This window comes from Coregonus lavaretus (assembly GCF_964263955.1).
Source record: "Coregonus lavaretus genome assembly, contig: HAP1_SCAFFOLD_1819, whole genome shotgun sequence".
Classification (NCBI taxonomy): domain Eukaryota; kingdom Metazoa; phylum Chordata; class Actinopteri; order Salmoniformes; family Salmonidae; genus Coregonus; species Coregonus lavaretus.
The window spans coordinates 62,501-80,000 of NW_028157262.1; the positions used below are offsets into that span (position 1 = coordinate 62,501).

The 17,500-nt window shown below is 44.8% G+C and overlaps 1 protein-coding gene across 1 annotated transcript in view; it reads right to left on the reverse strand.

Annotated features, from left to right (window-relative positions):
• LOC311125606 (protein phosphatase methylesterase 1-like) overlaps nt 1-16,916 on the reverse strand; it is a gene marked incomplete at both ends in the record, with an annotated part of 19,429 nt that extends 2,513 nt beyond the window's left edge. The window contains 9 exons of the mRNA XM_084199635.1: nt 3,358-3,475; nt 10,918-11,071; nt 13,875-13,940; nt 14,241-14,331; nt 14,725-14,879; nt 14,978-15,029; nt 15,236-15,293; nt 15,610-15,778; nt 16,681-16,916. Coding sequence (XP_084055761.1) covers nt 3,358-3,475; nt 10,918-11,071; nt 13,875-13,940; nt 14,241-14,331; nt 14,725-14,879; nt 14,978-15,029; nt 15,236-15,293; nt 15,610-15,778; nt 16,681-16,916 — 1,099 coding nt within the window. The remainder of the gene's footprint in view (nt 1-3,357; nt 3,476-10,917; nt 11,072-13,874; nt 13,941-14,240; nt 14,332-14,724; nt 14,880-14,977; nt 15,030-15,235; nt 15,294-15,609; nt 15,779-16,680) is intronic.
• Between the last annotated feature and the right edge of the window lie 584 nt (nt 16,917-17,500).

Consider the following 17,500-nt stretch of genomic DNA (forward strand, 5'->3'; position numbering starts at 1 on the left):
AAAGTAAGGGTAAATTAGACTGTAGTGTTATGTACCTGGGGTAAAGTAAGGGTAAATTAGACTGTAGTGTTATGTACCTGGGGTAAAGTAAGGGTAAATTAGACTGTAGTGTTATGTACCTGGGGTAAAGTAAGGGTAAATTAGACTGTAGTGTTATGTACCTGGGGTAAAGTAAGGGTAAATTAGACTGTAGTGTTATGTACCTGGGGTAAAGTAAGGGTAAATTAGACTGTAGTGTTATGTACCTGGGGTAAAGTAAGGGTAAATTAGACTGTAGTGTTATGTACCTGGGGTAAAGTAAGGGTAAATTAGACTGTAGTGTTATGTACCTGGGGTAAAGTAAGGGTAAATTAGACTGTAGTGTCATGTACCTGGGGTAAAGTAAGGGTAAATTAGACTGTAGTGTCATGTACCTGGGGTAAAGTAAGGGTAAATTAGACTGTAGTGTTATGTACCTGGGGTAAAGTAAGGGTAAATTAGACTGTAGTGTTATGTACCTGGGGTAAAGTAGGGGTAAATTAGACTGTAGTGTTATGTACCTGGGGTAAAGTAAGGGTAAATTAGACTGTAGTGTTATGTACCTGGGGTAAAGTAAGGGTAAATTAGACTGTAGTGTTATGTACCTGGGGTAAAGTAAGGGTAGTAAAATACACTATATTTACATTTTTAGTCATTTAGCAGACGCTCTTATCCAGAGCGACTTACAGGAGCAATTAGGGTTAAGTGCCTTGCTCAAGGGCACATCGACAGATTTTTCACCCAGTCGGCTCGGGGATTAGAACCAGCGACCTTTCGGTTACTGGCACAACGCTCTTAACCACTAAGCTACCTGCCGCCCCCATACAGCAGTATGTGGTCACCCCTTCAAATGAGTGGATTCTTCTAAGTAAGTCGCTTTGGATAAAAGCGTCTGCTAAATGGCATATTATTATTATTCTATTTCAGCCACGCCCGTTGCTTACAGGTGTATAGAATCGAGCACACAGCCATGCAATCTCCATAGACAAACATTGGCAGTAGAATGGCCCGTACTGAAGAGCTCAGTGACTTTCAACGTGGCACCGTCATAGGATGCCACCTTTCCAACAAGTCAGTTCGTCAAATGTTTGCCCTGCTTGAGCTGCCCCGGTCAACTGTAAGTGCTGTTATTGTGAAGTGGAAACGTCTAGGAGCAACAACGGCTCAGCCCTAAAATGGTAGACCACACAAGCTCACAGAACGGGACCGCCGAGTGCTGAAGCGCGTAGTGCATAAAAATCGTCTGTCCTCGGTTGCAACACTCACTACCGAGTTCCAAACTGCTTCTGGAAGCAACATCAGCACAATAACTGTTCGTCGGGAGCTTCATGAAATGGGTTCCCATGGCCGAGCAGCCGCACACAAGCCTAAGATCACCATGTGCAATGCCAAGCGTCGGCTGGAGTGGTGTAAAGCTCGCCGCCATTGGAATCTGGAGCAGTGGAAACGCGTTTATCTGGAGTGATGAATCACGCTTCACCATCTGGCAGTCTGATGGATGAATCTGTATTTGGCGGATGCCAGGAGAACGGTACCTGCCCGAATGGATAGTGCCAACTGTAAAGTTTGTTGAAGGAGGAATAATGGTCTGGGGCTGTTTTTCATGGTTCGGGCTAGGCCCCTTAGTTCCAGTGAAGGAAAATCTTAACGCTACAGCATACAATGACGTTCTAGACGATTCTGTGCTTCCAACTTTGTTGCAACAGTTTGGGGAAGGCCCTTTCCTGCTTCAGCATGACAATGCCCCCGTGCACAACGCGAGGTCCATACAGAAATGGTTTGTCGAGATTGGTGTGGAAGAACTTGACTGGCCTGCACAGAGCCCTGACCTCAACCCCATCGAACACCTTTGGAATGAATTGGAACGCTATCTGCGGTCCTAATCGCACAACATCAGTGCCCGACTTCACTAATGCTCTTGTGGCTGAATGGAAGCAAGTCCCCTCAGCAATGTTCCAACATCTAGTGGAAAGCCTTCCCAGAGGAGTGGAGGCTGTTATAGCAGCAAAGGGGGGACCAACTACAATTAGTAGTTTTAGAGAATTAGGCAGTGTGTTCAACCACCCTCACAACTGCAGACCACGTGTAACCATGCCAGCCCAGGACCTCCACATCCAACTTCTTCACCTGCGGGATCGTCTGAGACCAGCCACCCGGACAGCTGATGAAACTGTGGGTTTGCACAACTGAAGAATGTCTGCACAAACTGTCAGAAACCGTCTCAGGGAAGCTCATCTGCGTGCTCGTCGTCCTCACCAGGGTCTTGACCTGACTGCAGTTTGGCGTCGTAACCGACTTCAGTGAGCAAATGCTCACCTTCGATGGCCACTGGCACGCTGGAGAAGTGTGCTCTTCATGGATTAATCCCGGTTTTAACTGTACCGGGCAGATGGCAGACAGCGTGTATGGTGTCGTGTGGGTGAGCGGTTTGCTGATGTCAACGTTGTGAACAGAGTGCCCCATGGTGGCGGTGGGGTTATGGTATGGACAGGCATAAGCTACGGACAACGAACACAATTGCATTTTACCAATGCCTTGGCTAGATCCTGAGGCCCGTTTATCCGCAGCCATCACCTCATGTTTCAGCATGATAATGCACGGCCCCATGTCGCAAGGACCTGTCCACAATTCCTGGAAGCTGAAAATGTCCCAGTTCTTCCATGGCCTGCGTACTCACCAGACATGATGTCACCCATTGAGCATGTTTGGGATGCTCTGGTTCGACGTGTACCACAGCGTGTTCCAGATCCCACCAATATCAAGCAACTACGCACAGCCATTGGAAGAGGAGTGGGACAACATTCCACAAGGGGCCACGATCAACAGCCTGATCAACTTTTATGCGAAGGAGATGTGTTGCGCTGCATGAGGCCAAATGGTGATCACACCAAATACTGACTGGTTTTCTGATCTACACCCCTGCCGAGTGGCGCAGTGGTCTAAGGCACTGCAGTGCTAGCTGTACCACTAGAGATCCTGGTTCGAATCCAGGCTCTGTCGCAGCCGGCCGCGACCGGGAGACCCATGGTGCGGCGCACAATTGGCCCAGCGTCGTCCAGGGTAGAGGAGGGAATGGCCGGCAGGGGTGTAGCTCAGTTGGTAGAGCATGGCGTTTGCAACGCCAGGGTTGTGGGTTCGATTCCCACGGGGGTCCAGTATGAAAAAAAATAATAATAATGTATGCACTCACTAACTGTAAGTCGCTCTGGATAAGAGCGTCTCCTAAATGACTAAAATGTAAAATGTAAATGTAAGTACCAGGGGTGAAGTAAATATAGTTTAGACTGTAGTGTCCGTAGTTCCTGGTGAAAATGAGGATAGGTTTGTGTTGTGACGTACCTGCTAACAGGAGGAGTTTGGGCAGGTTACATCCCAGGAACAGATTAGAGATTCCTCTGAACCATCCGTCCCAGTACTTCTCTGCTTTGGACAGATCTATACGCCAGCTATACACACCCTGACGACACACCAAAGGGATAAAAACCGTCACCCAGGTTAACTAGAAGAACACACTGAATGCATCTGTCACTTCTGGAGTGCGTAACTGAACAGAAATCTAAATACTGCTTAAGTGTGAGACCTGCGCGACGTGTTCACAGGAGGAGGATTTTACACAGACCTGTCGTAAGTGTAGACAACGCTGTGTTGAGAACGGGTCATGAATCATCGTCAACGCTGTGTTGAGAACGGGTCATGAATCATCATCAACGCCGTGTTGAGAACGGGTCATGAATCATCATCAACGCTGTGTTGAGAACGGGTCATGAATCATCATCAACTCTGTGTTGAGAACGGGTCATGAATCATCATCAACGCTGTGTTGAGAGGACGGATCATGAATCATCATCAACGCCGTGTTGAGAACGGATCATGAATCATCATCAACGCTGTGTTGAGAACGGATCATGAATCATCATCAACGCTGTGTTGAGAACGGATCATGAATCATCATCAACGCTGTGTTGAGAGGACGGATCATGAATCATCATCAACGCTGTGTTGAGAACGGATCATGAATCATCGTCAACGCTGTGTTGAGAACGGATCATGAATCATCGTCAACGCCGTGTTGAGAACGGGTCATGAATCATCATCAACGCTGTGTTGAGAACGGATCATGAATCATCATCAACGCTGTGTTGAGAACGGATCATGAATCATCATCAACGCTGTGTTTTACATTTTGTCCAGTCTCTGTCCATCAATCTCTCTCTCATGGTAAAGTAGAACTCTTTAGATGTGAGTTGTAACATTCATATACAGTATATACAGTGGGGGAAAAAAGTATTTAGTCAGCCACCAATTGTGCAAGTTCTCCCACTTAAAAAGATGAGAGAGGCCTGTAATGTTCATCATAGGTACACGTCAACTATGACAGACAAAATTAGATTTTTTTTCTCCAGAAAATCACATTGTAGGATTTTTTATGAATTTATTTGCAAATTATGGTGGAAAATAAGTATTTGGTCAATAACAAAAGTTTCTCAATACTTTGTTTTATACCCTTTGTTGGCAATGACACAGGTCAAACGTTTTCTGTAAGTCTTCACAAGGTTTTCACACACTGTTGCTGGTATTTTGGCCCATTCCTCCATGCAGATCTCCTCTAGAGCAGTGATGTTTTGGGGCTGTCGCTGGGCAACACGGACTTTCAACTCCCTCCAAAGATTTTCTATGGGTTTGAGATCTGGAGACTGGCTAGGCCACTCCAGGACCTTGAAATGCTTCTTACGAAGCCACTCCTTCGTTGCCCGGGCGGTGTGTTTGGGATCATTGTCATGCTGAAAGACCCAGCCACGTTTCATCTTCAATGCCCTTGCTGATGGAAGGAGGTTTTCACTCAAAATCTCACGATACATGGCCCCATTCATTCTTTCCTTTACACGGATCAGTCGTCCTGGTCCCTTTGCAGAAAAACAGCCCCAAAGCATGATGTTTCCACCCCCATGCTTCACAGTAGGTATGGTGTTCTTTGGATGCAGCTCAGCATTCTTTGTCCTCCAAACACGACAAGTTGAGTTTTTACCAAAAGGTTCTATTTTGGTTTCATCTGACCATATGACATTCTCCCAATCCTCTTCTGGATCATCCAAATGCACTCTAGCAAACTTCAGACGGGCCTGGACATGTACTGGCTTAAGCAGGGGGACACGTCTGGCACTGCAGGATTTGAGTTCCTGGTGGCGTAGTGTGTTACTGATGGTAGGCTTTGTTACTTTGGTCCCAGCTCTCTGCAGGTCATTCACTAGGTCCCCCCGTGTGGTTCTGGGAATTTTGCTCACCGTTCTTGTGATCATTTTGACCCCACGGGGTGAGATCTTGCGTGGAGCCCCAGATTGAGGGAGATTATCAGTGGTCTTGTATGTCTTCCATTTCCTAATAATTGCTCCCACAGTTGATTTCTTCAAACCAAGCTGCTTACCTATTGCAGATTCAGTCTTCCCAGCCTGGTGCAGGTCTACAATTTTGTTTCTGGTGTCCTTTGACAGCTCTTTGGTCTTGGCCATAGTGGAGTTTGGAGTGTGACTGTTTGAGGTTGTGGACAGGTGTCTTTTATACTGATAACAAGTTCAAACAGGTGCCATTAATACAGGTAACGAGTGGAGGACAGAGGAGCCTCTTAAAGAAGAAGTTACAGGTCTGTGAGAGCCAGAAATCTTGCTTGTTTGTAGGTGACCAAATACTTATTTTCCACCATAATTTGCAAATACATTCATTAAAAATCCTACAATGTGAATTTCTGGAGAAAAAAAATCTCAATTTGTCTGTCATAGTTGACGTGTACCTATGATGAAAATTACAGGCCTCTCTCATCTTTTTAAGTGGGAGAACTTGCACAATTGGTGGCTGACTAAATACTTTTTCCCCCACTGTAGCTGCTGTGGATTCTACCATGGATATGGACCATGAGACTGGGGTCCTCTGCAGTCCTCTTGGTTCATGCATGAATTGTCAGAAGAATTACAGGAAATAAATGTAGCCTGGCTAAGGTTAGATTGACTGATACTATGTCTGACTGGCAGTCCTTCAGCCATTTGAGAAATAGATGTCTATCCCCTGGTTAGAAAAGCAAAGTCAACATACTTCTTGAACTGTGTATCTGAGAATGGTGGGAATCCAGCGAACTTCTGGAAAGTAGTCATATCCCTGAAACACCACAGCCTCTGGTCCCACAATAGACCAAATGGACATTTGGGTTGCTTTTAATAACCATTTTACCTCAGATGGCCATCTATTTGAAATAATAGTTTCTGGAAATGCCTCAGATGGCCACTAGAGGGAGCCCTTTATTCACCTCAAAACAGACTGGTGAGAATGATGCACTCCCAGACACATTCTCTATTTTCATTTCAACCATTTTATATCCATGATGTACTAAGTGCCTTGCTAAAATCGATGTAAAAAAAAAAAAAAATCCACAGGGACTGATTCTCTTGATCCCTTCTTACAGCAGCTCTCTGCTCCACTTATTGCAGAACCGTTAACCTATGTTTTTAACTTGACAGTTGTTTCTGGTGTTTTCCCTAAGATCTGGAAAGCGGCACATGTCCTCCCCCTTACACAAAGGAGGAGATCCATCTGACTTAAATAACTACCGTCCAATTTCCAAATCATCTTGCCTTTCCAAAGTTTTAGAACCCCAACTCTCAGCTAAGAACTATTTAAACTTCTCATTCTATTCTTAATGTGAACCAGTCTGTTTTTATACCTGGACAGCAGCACCGTTTCAGCTGCTACGCTTGTTCTACATCAGTGGTCACCAACTGGTCGATCGCGATCGACTGGTCCATCTCCAAGACATTCCTAGTCGATCACCAAACATTTCTGTAAAACTCCTAACGATAAAGTATTGCGTTCCATGGTAACATTACCAGTAGTCAACTGAACGTAGCCCTGGTAACATTACCAGTAGTCAACTGAACGTAGCCATGGTAACATTACCAGTAGTCAACTGAACGTAGCCATGGTAACATTACCAGTAGTCAACTGAACGTAGCCATGGTAACATTACCAGTAGTCAACTGAACGTAGCCATGGTAAAGTCTTGCGCTGTCGGCAGTAGGTGCACTTGATTCAGCAGCCCTGCGCGCTGGGTAATCAAAGTTTTCCCATTTTTAACCATTTCATGTGTCTGAAGGTACAAACTCCACTTGCCCGGTGGGCTTGGAGAGCAAATCAGGTGCACCTATAGACCTACCGCTGGCCAACCAGATAGCTCAGATCAATGTGTCTGCAGCTTTCACGAGCCCACAGCGAAGTTGATAGTCAACTCTACTGTGTGAGATTTCAACACTTTAAAAGCCATGACTGGAGAGAGACTGTCAACGAATACAGCAAAGAGCATGTTTAAGATTTCATTCAGCACTGTCAACACTTTATTCAACACTTTTATAAGCCATCAAACGCCCTATCCACTCGCGCTACAAAGTGTATCGATAGACTTTCGTTGTTATCAGTGGCTTGTGTCTTTCTAATATCGTAGAGTATCGCATGTTCTCTGTTCATACAGGTAACGGTAACAACATCAATTTGTGCATTTGACAAAAATTATGGAGTGTGACTGGAGTTTGACTGGAGTTTGACTGGAGTTTGACTGGAGTTTCTCCATCAGTTGGAAGACATCCCCAGTCAGGGAGGAGGAGCTGTGGGACGGTGAGAGGCCTTTCCACTGGTCTCTCTCCTCCTCTTTCTCCCCGCCATCCGCTGACTGACCATCAGATGCAGCCACCATCAGTCCAGTAAAATACAAATAAAATGCACAAACCTCATTGCTACGAGAGAGAGAGAAACTAGGGGTTAGTCCATCAGATTGCGTCACTCCTACGCCACGCTTGTCCCCTCAACCTGTCTTGTAGGACGTTGGAACTCATCTCAAAGAATCGAGAGAGAGAGAGAGTGGGAGGGTTTTCAGCGGTTGAATTGCATTTATTCAGTGCGCGCAAGGGAACCACGCCTGCAAAGCCTGTTACGCACCTGCATAAGGTAAGTCTGAATACCAACTACTGAGAAGTACGTAGGAACAGTGTGTGTAAGAAAGGCGTAATTTCCTAAGTCCGAATCGGGCCCAAAAAATAGTTTGCTATCACTTTTCCGTTCTTTCTGTGCCACCAAATGTTAGCATATAGGCTACTGGTAATGTTACCATGGCTACGTTCAGTTGACTACTGGTAATGTTACCATGGCTACGTTCAGTTGACTACTGGTAATGTTACCATGGCTACGTTCAGTTGACTACTGGTAATGTTACCATGGCTACGTTCAGTTGGCTACTGGTAATGTTACCAGGGCTACGTTCAGTTGGCTACTGGTAATGTTACCAGGGCTACGTTCAGTTGGCTACTGGTAATGTTACCATGGCTACGTTCAGTTGGCTACTGGTAATGTTACCATGGCTACGTTCAGTTGGCTACTGGTAATGTTACCATGGCTACGTTCAGTTGGCTACTGGTAATGTTACCAGGGCTACGTTCAGTTGGCTACTGGTAATGTTACCATGGCTACGTTCAGTTGGCTACTGGTAATGTTACCATGGCTACGTTCAGTTGGCTACTGGTAATGTTACCATGGCTACGTTCAGTTGACGACTGGTAATGTTACCATGGCTACGTTCAGTTGACTACTGGTAATGTTACCATGGCTACATTCAGTTGACGACTGGTAATGTTACCATGGCTACGTTCAGTTGACGACTGGTAATGTTACCATGGCTACGTTCAGTTGGCTACTGGTAATGTTCCCATGGCTACGTTCAGTTGACTACTGGTAATGTTCCCATGGCTACGTTCAGTTGGCTACTGGTAATGTTACCAGGGCTACGTTCAGTTGGCTACTGGTAATGTTACCATGGCTACGTTCAGTTGGCTACTGGTAATGTTACCATGGCTACGTTCAGTTGGCTACTGGTAATGTTACCAGGGCTACGTTCAGTTGGCTACTGGTAATGTTACCATGGCTACGTTCAGTTGGCTACTGGTAATGTTACCATGGCTACGTTCAGTTGGCTACTGGTAATGTTACCATGGCTACGTTCAGTTGACGACTGGTAATGTTACCATGGCTACGTTCAGTTGACTACTGGTAATGTTACCATGGCTACATTCAGTTGACGACTGGTAATGTTACCATGGCTACGTTCAGTTGGCTACTGGTAATGTTACCATGGCTACGTTCAGTTGACTACTGGTAATGTTCCCATGGCTACGTTCAGTTGACTACTGGTAATGTTACCATGGCTACATTCAGTTGACTACTGGTAATGTTACCAGGGCTACATTCAGTTGACTACTGGTAATGTTACCATGGCTACGTTCAGTTGACTACTGGTAATGTTACCAGGGCAACGTTCAGTTGGCTACTGGTAATGTTACCAGGGCTACGTTCAGTTGCAAAACATTCTCCAACGTTGCAGATAGAATTTCCATGAATAGAGCTGACGTTAGTCCTTATTAATGTTCTACATAACATATTTCTATCTGCAGGTTCCAAAACATTGCGTCCTGCTGAACGCACCCCAGGTTGTTAGCTAGAACTAGCTAATGAGGTAACATGACTGAACAAGGTGTAGCTTAAACAAATGGTTAACGTTCCGGTCCGCAAGTAGAATATTTTTGGACAGCCCACGATATGCTTTATGAATGTAAAATGCATCCCACCACGATATAAATAAAGCGCCGGTATTATGGGTCATGTCTTTTGAACGGTAGCCGATAAGGCCCAGAATCAAGCGGTTGTCTCAAACCTGACTCAGTTACATGGGGTGGCAGGTAGCTTAGTGGTTAAGAGCGTTGTGCCAGTAACCGAAAGGTCGCTGGTTCTAATCCCTGAGCCGACTAGGTGAAAAATCTGCTATTGTTTTTAATTCCGTAAAGCAGCTTGTGTTTCTTAACCAGTCAAAGGGTAGCTAACTAGAAGGCTGGTGGTGACTGGTTAGCTAAGGGGAAGCAAGAGAGGTCACCTGCGCGATCTGTATAATCGGAGGCAGAGCCTGTCTGCCCACACATCACCCGTAACTATTTATTGCCTTACCTCCATAACTTGCTACATTTGCACACACTGTATATATATTTTCTGTTGTATTTTTGACTTTATGTTTTGTTTTACCCCATATGTAACTCTGTGTTGTTTTTTATCGCACTGCTTTGCTTTATCTTGGCCAGGTCGCAGTTGTAAATGAGAACCTGTTCTCAACTGGCTTCTTACCTGGTTAAATAAAGGTGAAATAAAAAATAAAAAAAATAAAAAAAAGTAACTCCCCAGCTGATGTAGGCAGTGTTCCGGCGTGTTCTTCCCACTGCTGAACAGAACTGCACCGCGCATCTGTGCTGCTAATATTCAATGTGTTTATCACTGAAAAGCTCTCAATCTCTCCAAAAACTATTGTCCAGTCCATTTAGTAGTCAGATTTTAGTCACAGGGATAATATCGTCTTGTTTTAGTCAACTGAAATGAAAATATATATTTTTTTAGCTATAGTTTTTCTCTGGGTCTATTTAGTCAGTTATAGTCTCATAAATTCCCACTGAAAAATAGGACGAATAGTTTTGTCACTATTTTTGTTGACGAAATTAACACTGCACCGAACTAGGTACGTAAATCCTCTTTTTAGTTTTAAAGCACTTCATTGCTGGATCCAACTACACAATACTTTACAAATTGATGTTCTGGTGCCTTTCGGGCAATTTAAAATATTGATTGAATATTTGTGTTTGTATTTTACTAGTTTTATATTATATTAGATTTTTTTTGTTAGATTTTGTCTTTTGATAATGTTTATTTGCTTCCTTGTGAAAGAGACCCTAGTCTCAATGGGTCCCTAGTCCCCTGCTTAAATATAAGGAAAACAAAAACAAAATGGTGGTTAGTGTGTGTGTGTGTGTGTAAAGGACGTTGGTTTCTTACCTCCGGTTCTGGGATGCTCACCTCTGGCGTACCGTCTGGTTTGTCGCTAACGTAGCTCGGGTCAACGTAGGTCTCCTCGTTGCCCTCGACGACTACGTCACTAACAGGGATGGCCTGCTCAGGTGATTCAACAACATCCTCCACCTCTACATGCCTACAGAGGACAGGTGAGAAAATTTTGAGAAGTCTAAATTGGCTCCTTGGAACGTCCGAATCTCACGTCACCCCATTGAAGTTGAAATTTAAAATGGTTAAAGCGGCACTCCAGTCTCCTTTTAACCTGGTTTAACACCTGATTTATTTAAAAGGCACATCTCAATAGGTGGTCCAGGTAAGTCATGACATCACACAAGGGGGAGGGGCTTTCCTCTTTTGTTCTCTATTGCTCCTCTATTGTTCCTCAAGCAAAGGGGGAGGCCGATGACATCACAGATTCCCTACTTGAAGTTTGCAGTTGGTGGATCCAAACTTCTTCCATATACAGTGGGGGAAAAAAGTATTTAGTCAGCCACCAATTGTGCAAGTTCTCCCACCTAAAAAGATGAGAGAGGCCTGTAATTTTCATCATAGGTACACATTAACTATGACAGACAAAATGAGAAAAAAAAATCCAGAAAATTACATTGTAGGATTTTTAATAAATGTATTTGCAAATTATGGTGGAAAATAAGTATTTGGTCAATAACAAAAGTTTCTCAATACTTTGTTATATAACCTTTGTTGGCAATGACACAGGTCAAACGTTTTCTGTAAGTCTTCACAAGATTTTCACACACTGTTGCTGGTATTTTGGACCATTCCTCCATTGAGATCTCCTCTAGAGCAGTGATGTTTTGGGGCTGTCGCTGGGCAACACGGACTTTCAACTCCCTCCAAAGATGTTCTATGGGGTTGAGATCTGGAGACTGGCTAGGCCACTCCAGGACCTTGAAATGCTTCTTACGAAGCCACTCCTTCGTTGCCCGGCGGTGTGTTTGGGATCATTGTCATGCTGAAAGACCCAGCCACGTTTCATCTTCAATGCCCTTGCTGATGGAAGGAGGTTTTCACTCAAAATCTCACAATACATGGCCCCATTCATTCTTTCCTTTACACGGATCAGTCGTCCTGGTCCCTTTGCAGAAAAACAGCCCCAAAGCATGATGTTTCCACCCCCATGCTTCACAGTAGGTATGGTGTTATTTGGATGCAACTCAGCATTCTTTGTCCTCCAAACACGACGAGTTGAGTTTTTACCAAAAAGTAATATTTTGGTTTCATCTGACCATATGACATTCTCCCAATCCTCTTCTGGATCATCCAAATGCACTCTAGCAAACTTCAGACGGGCCTGGACATGTACTGGCTTAAGCAGGGGGACACGTCTGGCACTGCAGGATTTGAGTCCCTGGCGGTGTAGTGTGTTACTGATGGTAGGCTTTGTTACTTTGGTCCCAGCTCTCTGCAGGTCATTCACTAGGTCCCCCCGTGTGGTTCTGGGATTTTTGCTCACCGTTCTTGTGATCATTTTGACCCCACGGGGTGAGATCTTGCGTGGAGCCCCAGATCGAGGGAGATTATCAGTGGTCTTGTATGTCTTCCATTTCCTAATAATTGCTCCCACAGTTGATTTCTTCAAACCAAGCTGCTTACCTATTGCAGATTCAGTCTTCCCAGCCTGGTGCAGGTCTACAATTTTGTTTCTGGTGTCCTTTGACAGCTCTTTGGTCTTGGCCATAGTGGAGTTTGGAGTGTGACTGTTTGAGGTTGTGGACAGGTGTCTTTTATACTGATAACAAGTTCAAACAGGTGCCATTAATACAGGTAACGAGTGGAGGACAGAGGAGCCTCTTAAAGAAGAAGTTACAGGTCTGTGAGAGCCAGAAATCTTGCTTGTTTGTAGGTGACCAAATACTTATTTTCCACCATAATTTGCAAATAAATTCATTAAAAATCCTACAATGTGATTTTCTGGATTTTTTCTTCTCAATTTGTCTGTCATAGTTGACGTGTACCTATGATGAAAATTACAGGCCTCTCTCATCTTTTTAAGTGGGAGAACTTGCACAATTGGTGGCTGACTAAATACTTTTTTTCCCCACTGTAAGAATGATGGAGGCCACTGTGTTCTTGGGGATCTTCAGTGCTGCATAAATGTTTTGGTACCCCTCCCCAGATCTGTGCCTTGACACAATCCTGTCTCTGAGCTCTACGGACAATTCCTTCGACATCATGGCTTGGTTTTTGCTCTGATATGCACTGTCAACTGGGGACCTTGTAAAGACAGGTGTGTGCCTTTTCAAATCATTTTGAATTTACCACAGGTGGGCTGTAGAAACATCTCAAGGATGATCAATGGAAACAGGATGCACCTGAGCTCAATTTCGAGTCTCCATAGCAAAGGGTCTGAATACTTATGTAAATAAGGTATTTCTGTTTCTTATTTTTAATACATTTGCACACAAAAAAACAACGTATTTTCGCTTTGTCATTATGGGGTATTGTGTGTAGATTGATGAGGAAAAATCAATTTTAGAATAAGGCTGTAACGTAACAAAATGTGGAAAAAGTCAAGGGGTCTGAATACTTTCTGAGTGCACTGTGTGCAATAGCCTGGGGACGAGGGTAGGGGTTTAGGTTTTAGGGTAGGGACGTCCCAAGCACTAACCGAGTTTACATTGAATATGAATGCTGTGCTATTTAGTTTACTGCTTTACAACAACAAGCAACAAGTTGGGTATACTACAAAGCGGTATCGATAAATTAGCCAGCTAACTTTGATAAACAGAAATTACTACAGATTTTCTGGTTCATTAGGAAAGATTAACTAAGATATGTTTTTTATTATTTTTTTGTATTTTTTTGTGGTTGATTGGTTCAATCAGATTTTGTCAAGTTATTTCCGAATATTTAGGTGAGGCAGCTGGCTGAGTAGTATAGTCCTCTGGTTCTATTAGAGAAGGAGTAGCATGGTTTACCTCTTGATCTGTCCAACCATGGATACCCGTGCTGACTCCCGGTTCCTGATCTGGCCGCTCTTAACACTGAAGGAGAGCACACACACACACACACACACACACACACACACACACACACACACACACACACACACACACACACACACACACACACACACACACACACACACAGAGAGAGAGAGAGAACAGAAACTGTTGAGAAAGAGCACTACCAACACTGTGAAACACCTGAAACGTAGCATAGCGTAGCACTCCATGGAACAGACAGATAATAATAATAATAATAATAATACGTGATATTTCTATAAACTGTCTTTGAAACACTGCCTAACATTACAGAGTGGTGTGATGCTGAACGCTCCTCACCTCCACTCTATGGCATGGTCGATAGACTCAAAAGACTTGGGTCGTCCTTTCAGGAAGTTCTGCATGCTGTGTAACATCTCCATAGCACTGCCTAGAGAGAGAGCGAGAGAGAGAGAGACAGAGAGAGAGACAGAGAGAGAGACAGAGAGACACAGAGAGAGAGAGAGACACACAGAGAGACACACAGAGAGAGACACAGAGAGAGAGAGAGAGACACAGAGAGAGAGAGACAGAGAGACAGAGAGAGAGAGAGACACACACAGAGAGACACACAGAGAGAGAGAGAGAGACAGAGAGACACACAGAGAGAGACAGAGAGACACACAGAGAGAGAGATACAGAGAGAGATACAGAGAGAGAGAGAGAGAGAGAGAGAGATGGTTAACACACACACCCCCCCCCCCAACCTTCCACCACGTCTATCACCACCAGTCCTACAGTTGTGGGGAGGAGCATGCTGGAGGCGGTGTGGACTGGGACCTACCTTCCACCACGTCTATCACCACCAGTCCTACGGTAGTGGGGAGGAGCATGCTGGAGGCGGTGTGGACAGCGATGGCCCCGCCCATACTGTGACCAACCAGGACGATGGGGGGAGGGGCCTCTCCGTAGCACGCTCGCACTACATTGGCCACATCCCTAGGAGGGGCGGGACAAGAGGGACAGGTGAGGTACAGGTGAGAGGCAGAGGAACAGAAAGTTATTTCCTCATGTTTTACAGGTGTATATCTTCTTACCTGGACATGGTCTGTGTGGAGAGGTCATCTGACTGGCGTACCTGGGTGGAACCTGGAGAGAGGTAAACAGGTTCTGTAAACATTGGGTTTTAGAGTCTTGATGATATGACCATATAAAAAACCCAATGTATGCATCCAAAATGGAAATGGCACCTTATTCGCTGAGTAGTGCCCCACAAAGCAAAATAGGGTGGCGTTTCAGATGCAACCGTGGTTCCATCTGAGATTACCTTTCGACCTTTTGCTCTCTGAACTCACCGTGACCCCTGAGGTCCATGGCCAGCACCCTGCAGGTCACCCTGTTGGCTATGGCTGTCTGGAGACCGAAGAGACGGCGCGACAGATAAACAAGGAAACAAGGAAATTACAACAGGAATGGAAAAATCTCAAACGCTGGTCAGGAGATGAGGACGGAGTTTATAGATGATGTGTAGACAGCATGGACAATTTAGACAGAAACGAAAGAAAACATACGTTATTTTTTTTTTACAGGAAATGGAAAGTGTGTAACAGCATTGATGATGGATATATTGTATAGACAGTTTAGAGTAATGGCCCAGGACTGAACCATGTGGAACGCAGTATGCGTGAACATTGTTGGCCGAGCCGTAGATAGTATAGATGAACCTCACAGTGAAGACGGCCCAAGACAGGGCAGAGTGTCCTCCTCCGTGCAGCAGAACCAGGAGAGGTCCATCAGACCCGTTCCTGTAGACCCTGAACACATCTCTGGTCTCTGACGGTCCTACGGAGATGTCCTCTGATTGGTCGAAATACTGCCTCCACGACACCGCTGAGTAGCTGGTGGAGGAGAATACACAGAGTTAGCGTGTGTGTGTGTGGGGTGGGGGGGCGGGGGATGTGGTAGTGTGCGTGTGTGTGTGTGTGTCAAATTTAATTTTATTCGTCACATGCGCCAAATACAACAGGTGTTGACTTTCTAACAATGCTGAGTTCAAAATGAGCTAAATAAAGTAAATATTAACACATTGCCATACACCACTGTGTGTGTGTGTAGTCTGTCTGTGAAATGTGGATCTGATATGATCGATTGTCAATGACTCTTACAAGAACCAATTTCAAAGACGGCTTTCTGCCAGTGATTCTATCCCACTCTAGAACGCAGACAGAACCCTCTAGAGTAGAACACTAGACAGAACACTCTAGATTAAAACAGAACACTACACTAGAACATAGACAGAGCCCTCTAGAACACAGAACACCAGACCAGAACATAGACAGAACCCTCTAGAACACAGAACACTAGACCAGAACATAGACAGAACCCTCTAGAACACAGAACACTAGAACACAGACAGAACACTCAATATTAAAACAACTGAACACTAGAACAGGGTTTCCCAAACTGGGAGCACGTTTTGGTTTTTTCACTAGCACTACAAAGCTGATTCAAATAACCAACTCATCAAGCTTTGATTATTTTATCAGCTGTGTAGTGATGGGGCAAAACCCAGGACCGAGTTTGGGAAACCCTGGACTAGAACACAGACAGAACACTCAGATTAAAACAACTGAACACTCTAGAACACAAAACACACTAGACTAGAACACTCAGGAAACAGAACACTATAGAACACAAAACACACTAGACTAGAACACTCAGGAAACGGAACACTTTAGAACACAGAACACTCTAGATTAGAACAAAGACAGAACCCTCTAGAATATAGAATATAACTCGCTTCTCTGTGTCGAAGCTGTCCTCCCACATTCTCCTGGGTGGCAGTGGACAGGTGTCGGGCTCAGCCTCTGGCCGGGGGTCCTCAGGTACCTTCAGGGGATGTTCTCCAGGAAGCTGGGGCTCTGCCACAGGTCCTGTAGGGTCTGCAGCAGGGTGTGGTAGCTGGGGGTAATCTGCCGGCTGTGGGGCTCCTAGACCCAGAGAACCAGTCTCCACCTCACTGCGTACCTCTGCCATCGACCAAATCACATCTAACCGTGTGGCACGAAGCCTAAGTACACACCAAGTGCACTACAAGTGCCTGACAGGACAATGCATGGTCCGCGTCCCAAACAGCAACTACTTCCCTATATAGTGCACTGCTTTTGACCAGGGTCATCGGGTCAAGTAGAGCATTACATAGGAGAGTAGTGCACTACATAGGGAATAGGCTACCATTTGGGATGCAGCCCTAGACAGATGGCGCAGACAGGTAGCATCTGGGATAGAGCGTCCTATTGGTTAAGGGCCCTGGGGAGGGTGTGACTTAGGTGACAGCTGACCAATGGTGAACGTCCATGACGGTATGAAGTGCTGGGAGAGAATTCTAGAACTAAGGGATGATTTTAGAATCTAACGTTTGGGAATTAAAGGGGAAATCAGCAGTTATTACATCTATGTTTTGATTTATAAATGAATGATATGTACCCATTGATTCTTGAAGAATTTAACTTATAAATGCCTCTTGAGCTTAGTTCAACTGTCGTCCCCCATCAGAACCCCAAATGGAAGCTTGTTTAACTCCAATGTTTGTAAAGAAATTAAATGTAAACAAACACTAT